Genomic DNA, 13,288 nt, shown 5'->3' with positions numbered 1-13,288 from the left:
GCAGAGCTTTTTTCGAGTACAAGTCTTCTGAAACGTTACATGGGTATAAATTTAATCTCATATAGCAGCAACACGTTTGTAACAACTTTCATTCCTTACAAATCTACAATAATTTTATATCCATGAGCGTTAATTGCAACCATTAATGTGCTTTATCGAATATAGTTTTATAACCTTGTACTTGTTTGTCTGATTTTGTATTTGCTTTCCATATATAATAATCTTCTCACTTACTCCAGTTAATGTTCATGGTGCTGATGAATACCTTTGACTGGTACGTTTATACATTAAACCGAGAGGTGGCGTGATGGGTCCTGGAGGGTTTCAGAAGGAATGAATGAGTGACAAATAGTAGAACCTATTTTCATGAAAGGTGTGAATCACATTGGAAACTATCTTCATGCTGGTCTACAGGAGGATAACGCGCCTTCTGCTTAATTGTTTTGATTGGCGCCAATCAGTCCAAAAATACGAAGACTGAACTTGCCCGTGCCTGATTTTAGCAGCAAGTTGAATGCATATGGAACTGTAGAACCCATCCCCTTGAAAGTGAATTCTTGTAAAGTACTCCCTGTGTTCATGGGAAGAAAGACCCTAGAGTAACGTGATCAACAAAACAATGGTAAACTCTCTGGGGATGTCCTCCAGGCAGGTGGGGAGATGGAGTGAGCAATTATCTACTCATCGGTCCTTAGATGTGGACCTATTGCTTGATGCTAGAGGATGCAGTAGGTCCTTCTGGCTTTCAGATGGGAAGTGGATGCTGAGCTCATGGAACGCTTTCTGCAGTAATTGTCGCTCAGCTCGATACTTATGGTCTCATGGCGTTGTTTGTAAGAGATTGGATGTTTATTTGTGGTGGTTAACTACCCACCTTGCAAACTAATCATAACATTTTGTAAGGGTGAACCCTGAAAGTCCCTAAATGAACCTGAGCTCAACTCTCTGGTAGCTGTGGCACAGAGCCGAAAGGCTCAACTTCGGGCCAAGTTTTTATACAGTACCAAAACACAGTCAAAATGCAAAACAATAAAAAGCCTAAACCAAATTAGAATATAATCCACATTTATAAATAAAATGACCAAAGAATGCAATAGGCGGAACCTGGAGAAATGAGTTTTTAAAGGTTTAAGTAGGAATAGTAACACATTACAAAATGGAATTGATAGTCGGTCTAGGAAGCACAGTTGTAGGCGCAACTTGACACGGACTGCTGTGGAGTGATGTTCAGATACACTAACCATGTACGTCCTGAACAAAGATTTTACCTTCAAAGTTCAATTTTTTTTAAGTCCAAATCCACCAAGTAGTGCACTTCTGAAGCCCTCCAGGACTTCATGGGAGGCACACTTGGAGTCTCCGTCACAGGCCAAATAAGAGGGTTGAATCCAGGTCCAATTGAAACTGGTCAACTGTGGAGTGGCAGACATAGGCCTCTTGTAGATTGTGTCCATATCGTTTTACCAGTATGTCAACCTTATGCCCCTTGAAGACCACTTCTGTATTAGTACAAGAAAGCCGACCAATCCTTCGAGGGTTCTGTTCAGGTCAGTTAGTCCTCTTCTACGGGTGTACTGAAGAGGATGCCTGGACGTGCCCTGTTTGTACCTAGCATGAGAGTCAGTGGGAATGACTCCTGGCCCTGCTCTAACCAATAGGACAAAGGTTTCTGGGGCCATCCCTACCTTCTCTGGGCATTTTCAAGATGGCGAGTGTCTTAGAGCACACTGAACTTGATCTCTGAGGGCTGAGGATATGTGGGGAGTGTGCTAAGGTATTCCAAGTGTCCTCCCACATTGAACACTAAAATCCAGTTAGAAGCAGCCGCTGTACCACCCATGACCGAAGTCTAGTAGGACAAAAGTAGGGTTTTCAAGCAATCCGTTAATCCACAAAGTTTCTTGGCATTCTGTTCACTACCTTTCAAGGGTGCCCCAAGTGATATAAGTAAACCTAGCAGACCTGTAAAGCAGGATTTGATGCTTCAGCAAGATTTGACTTTAAAATCTAAGAAGCTGCTCCAGTTTTACATTGCTAGAGTCAAGCTACAATGGTAGGTCTGAAGCAATGCTTACACTGCCACTATAGTGAGAGGCACTATGGGTGCTGCAGTCCACCTGGAACTTCATGGTATTGGGTGGGGGGGTGCCAAAGGGCGAACTGCGGCATGGCTGGTTCCTGAGACCGCTCCGCCGGACGGGTGCTTAATGCGGCTAATAACGTGATACTGGCGACATGTCCGCCCTCCGCAGAACCTGATATCTAGATCGGAAGTGGCACGTAACATTATGTGCGGCAGCAGCTGTTAGAAACCTGGGTGGTTACCGGAGGAAAAAGCGTTTATAATAACTCGGCCGCGGATGCCCCAAAATGGCGGCGCCCATAGACTACAGCTAAGTGGAGATAGCGGAGGCGCACCGAACTGAGAAATGCACGGACAGTAATAGCGACAAGCATCGAGCGAAAGCAGGGGGCGAGCTCTGTTGAATCACACAAGACCTCCTTGTATGGGCTGCAAGTATATAATATACAGGTGCAACATGCTATATGACAAAATGGCGGCCCGAATAACTGCAAAGTGAAGATTGCATGCAAATACCAATACTGCTGACCCCGCTGCAAAATATGGAGGTAAAACTGGCGCTAAGCGACTTCAAGCATAATTACCAACAGGCTCCAAAGCTAAATGTGGTCTTGGATAATTTTTGCGGCATGACTGCGTGGTAATAACTGAGCGGAGCCATAACGTATGTTGCATCGCAGTGGGTTAAATGTCATCTTCAGCTACAAGACGCTGTTTTGCAAACTGTTAAATAACATGCACATGCCCTAACTCTGATAATGCGGGGATCCATGTGCAGCGCCAACACTTAAACACAACATCCTACCTCTGTGTGCGCTGCCCGTGTGGTGTTGAACTACGCAGGGCTGTTAACGCTGTTACCCCGCGAAGCTAAATGTGTAAAAACATCGCTATACATCTTTGTGTGTAATGATCCCAGACTGCAGGACACAGGGCCATATTGTGTGACTTCCGCAACAAGCATGCGAGATGCGTACGAAACACGACGTCAACTACCGCTACACCGTGGTTCAAGATTCGTGATTACTGATTGTCAGGCGCTGTGTTTCAGGGTGCTGTCACACTTCGCAATACACTATACTCTGCATTGCCCGGACTTTTAGCACAGTGGCCTTGGACGACTAGATGTACAATCGTAAGTAGCTGAGTTACATTGGCTGCGCTTCATCAGCATAAGCTCCCTGCAGTTTGATGACGGAGCGTGGGCCCGTGGGTGGAGAACCATTAAAGAAAGTGCAGTCGAGCTGACTACGGCTTCTTGCTAATATATCGTGCTGACGCCACGCTGGGGCATTGGATACCACACATCGATGTAAAAACGGGCAAACATGATAAACAGACAAAGCTGCAGTTTGAAGCCTAAAAACAAACCAAAGGGGCAACTATACAATCTGACTCAGACTCGGACAATGATTTGGCGGAGAGCAGTAGTATGGAGCAGGTGCTCAGAGCCATACAACATAGCCTGCAGGTGATGAATGGAAAATTGGACAATCTAACTCAAAGAGTAGACAACATGGCGGCTAAGCTAGACAAACACGGGGAATGGCTCGTAGAAGCGGAAACCAGAATATCTGCAGTAGAAGACTAGTCTAGATCTACCACGAAAAATTGTGCGACAATGAAAAAAGTTCTGGATGTAATACGCAATAAGGCGGAGGATTTGGAAGCAAGATCGAGGCGTAATAACGTCCGTATATCCGGTCTTCCCGAAACCACAAATACTGGGAAAATGGAATCCTATGTGGAGGAGCTGTTTAAAACCATATTTGGAGAAGAAGCGCTGTCGCCAGTGTTTTTGGTGGAGCGAGCACACCGTTCCCTCGCTCCGCGCCCTAAACCAGGAGCTCCGCCACGCCCCGTTGTCGCCCGCCTGTTGAATTATATAGACAGGGACACTATACTAAGGCTTGCCCGCGAAAAAGGCGACATCACGCATCAAGGTAACAAATTGGAGTTTTACCCGGACTACACCATGGCGGTCCAGCTGGCACGCAAGGAATACAACCCGGCGAAGAAAAAATTGAGGGAATTGGGCATTGAGTATGCCATGCTGTTTCCGGCCAAACTCAAGGTAACGCACGCAGGCCGCTCCACGATACTTCTCACACCGCAGGCTGCACAGGATTTCATTAAAAAAGGCTAGCCGCAAACGCAGGGAGGTCAATAGAGAAGAGCAACAAAGAGACTCCGATTGAAGCTTCCTACTAAGGTATGGAACGTCTGGCGTAAAAGGAATGCATCCCTGGTAAGCTACCACAAACTGCACTCTTTAGACTTTCTCATTTAAGCTGAGCCGGATTTGCGTCCCTACTGGAACATACGGTCACAAATAAGGAAGGTTTAACGAACACTTGGTTGCATCCTGGTGACATCCGATATCTAACCCAAACGACTTCCTTTATGGAGTATGTAAACTGTATGTTACTGTACGCGTCATAGCCTTATGGTGCACCAGGCCTTGCTACCTGAACTCCACGGTGCAATCACCCATGATGTACATAGCACATCTGGAACAGCCAGGTTATGAGCAACAGCAAGTGCCTAGACACTAATCTATTTCATACTTGTTTAGTGCCATAGGTTAAGTGCACTATTAACTGTGTGCGCAGAATGTCACTGTCCAATTACTCGCCAACCACAGACCGCTTGATTATAATAGTAGAACTCTCTGAGCTACATGCAATGGTTTAAGTGTCATAACAAAGATTCTGTTTTGATGTTGGGTATTTGTTTACCTTCTCAGGTTCAATGTGTTGGATACATGGCTTGTTGTCGGAGGTATTACCTAGCCACATGATTTTTGATCTGTAGCACCCGTCCACATCCACAATGTGGGTGCAGATGTGTGTACCGGGTCGACCCCCCCCCACATGGGTGTTCCCAAGTATGGTTTAGGCCACAGTTTGGTTATAGGGTATGGCTTTGGCAAGGTTGGAGTGCTAAAGTGGGTGGGGGGAAAATTGTTGGGTTGTTACACATAGACCGAAGCACCTAAAACATTGCAGACTCCTGGTTGCATAGACGGGATATGATTCTGACGTCCCACATTTCTGTTGTCCTGAAAAAATGCAGAGTCTTACCACAACTGTACATCAGTCCATTGACCTGTTGTCTAATCCTTCGCTGACACATTCAAATCAGACCAGCTAAATTTTTTAACCTGGAACGTAAGAGGCCTAAATAACTCAAAGACAATTTGCCTAATTTTTGCCTATCTTGATAGACTACATGTGGATATAGCACTGTTCCAGGAAACCCACATTGCAGCAGATACACTGACACAAATAGGTTACAGATGGGCTGAATCAGTGCACAGCTCTAACTACTCCTCATACTCCAGGGGCGTTCTTATTCTGATATGTAAAGGGATACATTTTAAAGTTGAGAGAGTCCTGAAAGATGAGGACGGGCGTTACGTAATAGTAGTAGGCAACATACGCAACAGAATTATAGCGTTAATCAATATGGATGGCCCAAATGTCGATGACCCAGGGTTCTACAGTAGGGTGTGATATCAGATCTACACGTTACCCATCTAATATGGGGGGGGTATTTTAATCTTACTGTACTGGATGGATTGGACAGATCTGGCTGTACTGTGGAGCTGCATAGGCGTGCCCTTGACACACTACGTAGTGGGGGGTGATTTTAATCTTATTCTACTGGATAGATTGGACAGATCTGGCCGTACTGTGGAGCTGCATAGGCGTACCCTTGACACACTACGTAGTGCTATGCAGGAACTACATCTCATTGACATATGGAGAGCGGACACCCTTATTTTTTTATTTTTATTGTCAGTAGTTTTATATAGCGCTGGTAGACCCGGAGGTATCAGCGCTTTACATGTACATCAGATCATAGTTACAGGTTACATCATAACAAAGGTTACATAGTTCTTAGAGCATGGCCACATAGTTACTGGTAAGGTCGAGATAAACAATAAGCACAAATACGTAAGGGGAGAAGCAGGCAAGGGCAGAGATTCAGGGGAGGGGGGTTGGAGCAGGGGAAGTAGACAGATAATGAAGGCAGGAAAGAGGAGGTTAGGGTGAGACACAGCATGGGAAGAGGAGGGGAAGGGTGACTGGTACACCAACCGGTAGACGAGTCAAGGCAAACGTCCAAAGTCCAGTAAGCTGTGATCCCAGGGGAAGTGGTATCACTTCCCTATCTCTGTTGCGGGAGGCTCCCTTTGCGCAGAGGACTCTCTCAGAGAGGTCTCTGAGACTCCAAGGCCTACATGCTGGATCCTTCCCCAAAAAGGGGAGAGGGAGTTCTTTGGCAAGGGGTGCCATACCATACCTGCAGTGTGAGTGGCTCCCTTGGCGCCCTGGACTCACTCAGCGGGTTCGCTGAGACTCCAGAGTATAAATACTGGATCTTTCCCCAACAAGGGGAGAAGGAGTGCTTAGTCAAAGGGCACAAAGGACAGGGGGTAGGCAGAGTAGCAGGCAAGGGGCGAGAATTCGGGCGAGAGGAGATAGGAGCTAGGGATGAGACTATGAGGAGAGACGAAAAGAAGTCTATCTAAAGACCAACTGGGTAGGTGACGACCAAGGAGGGAATCCATGGCCCATCTCCCCTATAGCTAAACTAAGTAGCTCCATCAGGTGTTAGACAAAATAGTTCAGTCTCAATACATTAAGAGAGGAGGGAAGGGGAGACCTAAATGGAGGGCGGATGCAGTAGCAGACTGCAGGAGAGACGAAAGGAAGTGCAACAATGTGGTTCAACAATATATAGGAACAGATCAAACAAGAAAACATATGAAACAGTCAGCAATACATTATGGGAGGAGAGAGAGGAGCGAGAAAGTAGTGGGGGGGGGAGGGGAGGAGGGAAAGTGAGGTTGGCTAGACCCAAAGGTATCAGAGCACTATACATGAGGATCAACAATTGATCAGACAAGATCAACAATTACACGATACATCAAAAATAATAGGCAATACATTAGGAGAGGAGAAAAAGGAGAGAGAAAAGCATTGGAGGGGCGGGGGAGGTGGGAAAGGGAGGAAAGAGAGAAAAGACAACAAGGAGAGACAAGAGGAAGTCTGTCTAAAGACCGACTGGGTAGGTGACGACCAAGGAGAGAATCCACGGTCCAGCTCCCCTATAGCTAAGCCATGTAGCTCCATCGGGCATCAGAAAAAGCCCAGTGGCATCAAGGAGAATGTTAAGCTTGAAGTGCGGATGCAAACTATCGCAGGGGTCACCTGCTGGAGAGTTCAGATCTGTGGTATCTCCGCCCTGTGGAATGAGGAGGCCAGTAGCAGAAACCCACTATTTGTGAAGGTCAAGAGTGAGGGGATGACTCTAGATAAGGCTGCACAGCAGGACCGTTTATTGCAGGAGCTGTGCCACGGTCCTCCCCACTGACACAACCCAGGAACTTCAGCGCAGTAATTCAGCTGTGGAAAGGCCTCGAAAGTAAGCCCATCCCAGATCTTTCTGCATTACCGCTGGATCAGGTCTGCAGGATCGGACTCCCAGGACGGCATCTGAGCATCCACAAAATGGCTGCCTTGCAGCTTCCACGATGGTATTCCCAGCTGCTGCAGATATAGTAAGCCCGTATTACCCAAGCATGATAGGGTGCAGGATATACAGTTCAAAATGCTTTGATGCCTCAGATCATCATGTGCGGACAGAAGTTTAGAGGACACAGTTCACTTTACATTACTCACTGTTGCGATGGTGCAGCGATGGAGGCAGCCGCTATGTTGTATCTCCGCTGGCCCTCCCAGCAGCAATATACGGTAACCTGCGGGGCTGGAGACTCAAAAAAGCAGGGGGGGGGGGCATCCAGGGGACCACAGGATCTCCTACCGGGCCCAGGTAGACCAGGTAAGACTCCGCTCGTTTTCCTCTTGCTGCCGTGCCAACCCCGATTCTGCACAGCCCCCCCCCCCCCCCCCAGCAGCAGCCAGACGTTTCTCCGCAGCACCCGCTTATGGGCAATCTCACCCCCAGCAGAGGAACCATGCAGCAGTCAGGTGCTGGAGATTAGCCGATCGGAGCACTCGAGTCCACACATCAGGCCCGGAGGTCCGATATCTGTGGAATAGCGGGAGCCGCCATTTGAGGACGTCCTCCGCGTCGCAGTTGTAGGCGCTCAAAGCCCGATCCGAAAGCCGCCAGATCCCGCAAATAACATCTCTGCCCGCATCCACCGCTGACAGTAGCGGTCTCCGTTCCAATCCCCTATGCACCTTTGTCCCCGATCACTGCAGCATACAGCAGCTGGTCCTGCATTGACTATTGGTTGAAGACAGGTGAAATTTCACTATGGACCACCTCCATCAAGCATTTACCCCACACATTATCGGATCACAACCCGGTGCTGCTTACATTGCAAATACCACACTACGTCCCGCCTCCTTTTACTTGGAGATTTAACGCCACTGCGCTCTTGGATACAGTATATACCGACACCATCCATACTGCTATAGTGGAATACTTTGAATTAAATGCACCGACCACTGATTACCCAGGGCTGCTGTGGGAAGCCTTCAAGGCCACCATTAGGGGCAAATGCATTAGCACCACTGCAGGGATTCTTAAAGATATCAGACGACAACTTACTACTCGGGAAGCCAGACTCCGTAGTCTGGAACAACAATATGACTCCACACAAGACCCTAAAATACTAGGTGAAATAAAGGCGATCTTATTAGAACACCACGCATATGCTAATGATGAACTCAAATACACTTCGAAACGTCAAGCAGCATGGGCCTACGGGGAGGGAGGCAGGCCAGGGAAACACCTAGCACACAAAATCTGCACTGCACATACCCCACAGCTGATTCAGACGATTAAGGACCCAGCTGGGAATCCAAAACATGACACCCGAGGTATAATAGATGAATTTAGACATGCCTACGGACAACTGTACATGTCGCGCCCTACCGCCACGAGCGATGACATTATGGCATATATGACAGACGTAGAAATCGCATGGCTTTCTGATGACCACAGATCATATCTAGCACGACCAGTCACAGTTGAAGAAATCACTGACGTTATCAAAACCCTACCAAACGGTAAAGCGCCAGGCCCTGATGGATTCACGGGGGAATTCTATAAAGCATTTGTGGATCTGCTGGCTCCCCATTTATTGCGGATGTATTGAGATGCTCGCGAGAAACAAACCCTCCCGCCCTCCCTACAAGAGGCAATGCTGATTGCTCTACTTAAACCGGGCAAAGACCCAGAGTGGTGCGACTCATATAGACCATTATCACTCATAAATGTGGATACAAAAATTATTGCAAGCTTGATTGCCACACGACTTAAACCATTAATGCCTTTACTGGTTCGCGCAGATCAAGCCGGCTTCATACCGGAAAGATCTACAGCGCATAACACAAGAACGCTTTTCGCGCGATCTCACTACCTGTCACCTGACACAAGAGCTGCGGCGGTCCTACTGGATGCGGCCAAAGCTTTTGACGCAATAGAATGGCCATATTTGCATGCAGTCCTGCGGCGTATGGGCTTCCCAACTGTATTCTTGCAATGGGTGTCGATGTTATATACTGATTTATCCGCCTGCATTAAGATTAACAACTATATATCGGACCCTATCGCAATAGCACGAGGAACCAGACAAGGATGTCCCTTATCCCCATTATTATTTGCTTTAGTACTAGAACCCTTGGCCTGCAAGATCAGGCATCACCATTATTCGGCACTTCAGTTTTCCGAAACGTCCACTACACATCACTATATGCAGACGATATGGTGCTTCATGTTCGAGACCCTGCCCAAAACCTGAATCCCTTACTCCGAGAATACATAAAAATTGGACGGCAATCAGGGCTCAAAATTCACTGGTCCAAGGCACAAATTATTCCGCTAACAGATGGTACCGCCCCCTTTGTTATAGACTACCCATTAGAATGGCAGGACGAGCCAACATGTTATCTAGGCATATGGTTTCATAGGGACCCAGAACTTGTAATACGTACAAACTGCGGCAGAGTTATTAGCTCTATGGAGGAGAAAATTAACAGATGGAACAGATTGCCATTGTCACTGGCGGATAGAGCAGCAATAGTGAAAATGGTGATCTTACCAAAATTTCTGTACCTGTTTAACAATATTCCCATTAAACCACCGATGGAAGTATTCCGCAACATAAAGAAACTGATCATCTGGGCAGGTAAACAAGCCAGGCTAGATCTACAAACACTAACTTTTCCATATGCGCAGGGCGGGTTTAAAGTCCCAGACCTCTTGCTATATTATCTATGTGCGCAAGCGCAATATGCCCATTATTGGTATCACGAAATACCCTTCATGACACATGTGCAATAGAGGAAGGTGATGCACTACCCATACCCGTAACAGCCATTCTACCGCACCGCAGACCCCCCTTACATGCCTGTGACATAAACACAGTTGACGCCACTAACGAAGCATGGTACTTAATGGGTAAGAAAGCGAATAAATTACCATTATATGCAGCTGCCCTTCCCTTACATCATCATCCAGCACTTCCGATCACGCAAGAAACAGTTGGGATGGATCTACTTCGACAGGCGGGTATAGACAAAATGGGTGATCTATTCCATGAAGGACAATTCAAAACGCTAGATACCCTGAGCTACATTAGTAATACAACGCTTTTGTTTAACTTCACAAACTACAGGCTGCAGAGAGCAATGCGGGAGCTCTCCCCATCGTATCCTGCAGAGCCGTAGCAAATGTCCTCCTTGCAGTGTGTCCTAACTGTACCTACAGCGCAACACATTGTTTCTAAACTATATGGTAAATTGCAGGAGGATATTGCGGGCAACACAGAGAAGGCGAGGCAGAAATGGAGTATTAGCCTATCCACACCACTGTCGGAAGCGGAATGGTCCACGACATGTGCACTAACCAATATGTTAACTCCAAATGGCAACTTGGATGGATGGATGGGTTTTTATATAGCGCAATATCACCGCCAGGTCTCAAAGCGCTTTGCATTGGGAACCCGTCCTGGTTTTTCCCTGTGAGATAGCCCCTACTTGGTATCCCCAAGGTGAAAGCCAGGCATCCCGCCGCGGGGGGCCGTTGTGGAGATTAAGCAAGCTATTGCCCAGATTTGCAGAGTGTAAACCTGTGATTCGAGTAGGCACCGAAGCGAGAATTACCGAGTCCGTGGACATTTTGGGCTCAAGACCCTGCCGCGTCGGAAATTGAACCCTGGTCCCGGGCCTGATCTCAGCCTCAGCGTCCGGGACCAGGACCGAATAATCCACTACAAATACCTACATCAAATGTACTATATGCCGCAAAGACTCTATAGATATGGATTAAGTGCAGACTCGAAATGTAAAAGGTGTAAGGCGGTGGATGCAGGCTTTATCCATTTGGCATGGAGCTGCCCGAAAATTTCAGATTATTGGGTTAAAGTGACTGGGGTGCTGAGCACTATGCTTGATGTACCCATTGAATGTACGATACGTGCATGTTTGCTGGGTTTAGTACCTAATGTACGTGCATTGAAACGTAAATTCTGTGTCATAGCGCTGCTATTGGCAAAGCGCAGGGTCTCGATTGGCTGGAATGGCTCGGTGTCTCCCACCATGCGACGGTGGATTGTGGACCTAACTTATTGCAAGGACACCCTACTAACTTATGAAGAGGAACTCCCGGCGAGTTCACGACCCAGAGACTACTGGTTATATCTGATTGATTATTTGAAATCTCATCAATTAGACTTACATGTATGTATTTTGATCACTATGTACAGTTCTATTGGGGGCTCCCATGAAGACTCATTATGGCGGGAGGATGAATGTTGTGGTGCAATGGTCATTGTTTTTCTTTTGCATTTAGTTTATACTGTCTGCAAAATACCAATAAAAACAATTAAAAAAAAAAACTTCATGGTACTGGGTACACTTTGTACCATAAACTAGGGACTTGTAGTCAAGTTAATGATCTCAATTAGGACCATGTTAAAAGGTACATTTTACTACTGGTTAGCAGAGGTAAAAAGCCGCCAAAAAGTAAAAGATCCATGTTGGCCATGCAGAAAAGGTGGATTTCCTACTGTATTCTTGTCTGTGCTGTAGAGCTGCATGAACTCCACTACGTACCGAGGAATACCAAAAATGAATGTGTGGTCTACCTGAGCAATATCTATGGTGTGTTCAATTGGAGCATTTATTATAGCCCGCCGTAGCGGGTTATACCAGCTATTAAAGGCCCGCTCCAGCATTCAAGGCCCGAGCTGAAGGCGGGGGCCCTTAACAAGGGAGCGGGACTTTAATAGCCGGTATAGCCCAGCTATGTAGTGCTATAAGGCTATTAGAACATTCGGCCACTAGAGGGCAGAATGTTCAAACAAATAAAAGAAAGGCCTCGTGAAGCCCGAGGGGAATTTAAATTCCCTCGAGCTCCGAGAAACCTTTGTGAACACATTGGAATGGTGCTTTGGTTGCCTTTACTGGCCCATCGAAACACGGAGCACTCCATTGCCTTCAATGGAGGTCTCCACATTCAAATGTTCTAATACAGCAATGTTAATGTTCTTGCTTGAAAATAGTGTCACTGACTTTCTTTTCAAAACGCAATGTTGGCTACCTAATCGCAAACAAAGTAAATGTCTCTTTTTCAGTATAGATTTTTTTAAACTTTTGGTGTTATAATGCTTTTTTTGTTTTCTCTTCTCCATGTAGCTTGGGTGCTGTGGTATACTCAATTACACTTATTGGACTGAGGTGCCCTGGAAACTGCATTCCAACAATAGAAGTGTTCCTGAAAGCTGCTGTATCAAATCCTATTCAAATTGTACAGGCGATGTGTTCCAGCCCGAGCTCCTATATCAACAGGTAAGTCTTTCCTCTTGCATTGTAAGCCTGGTTGTCAATCCTACTTAATAAATAGGATAAATACTTATGTAAATCATCTTTTCTGATTCTGAGTTTATCATCCTTCATTGTGAAACACAAAATAGTAGGCTAGAATATTTTAGGAGTTTACCTTAGTGCTAGACATCTATGTATTATTCAGACTGCACCCCTCAAGTTTCCTAGGTTCATTTGCGAGTTTCTCATCCTTTCCAAGTTGTTCATTCTATTTTGGAACTTATAGCCCTCATTGTATAAAAGGGTAACCTGGGCTGCAAATTCCAGATTTAATCGATCACAGGCATTGGCAAAGTCAATCTGTCTTGCTTCTGGAAAAAGCGTCCTGAAATGATGC

The 13,288-nt window shown here is 46.4% G+C and overlaps 1 protein-coding gene across 1 annotated transcript in view; it reads left to right on the top strand.

Annotated features, from left to right (window-relative positions):
* Positions 1 to 13,288, top strand: part of LOC147673432 (tetraspanin-3-like) — a 51,512-nt gene that overhangs the window by 24,036 nt on the left and 14,188 nt on the right. The window contains exon 5 of the mRNA XM_086947300.1: positions 12,763 to 12,915. Within this exon, the coding sequence (XP_086803426.1) occupies positions 12,763 to 12,915 (153 nt within the window). The remainder of the gene's footprint in view (positions 1 to 12,762; positions 12,916 to 13,288) is intronic.

This window comes from Lissotriton vulgaris, chromosome 12, assembly GCF_964263255.1.
Source record: "Lissotriton vulgaris chromosome 12, aLisVul1.2, whole genome shotgun sequence".
Classification (NCBI taxonomy): Eukaryota; Metazoa; Chordata; class Amphibia; order Caudata; family Salamandridae; genus Lissotriton; species Lissotriton vulgaris.
This window is presented reverse-complemented; position numbering and strand designations above follow the sequence as displayed.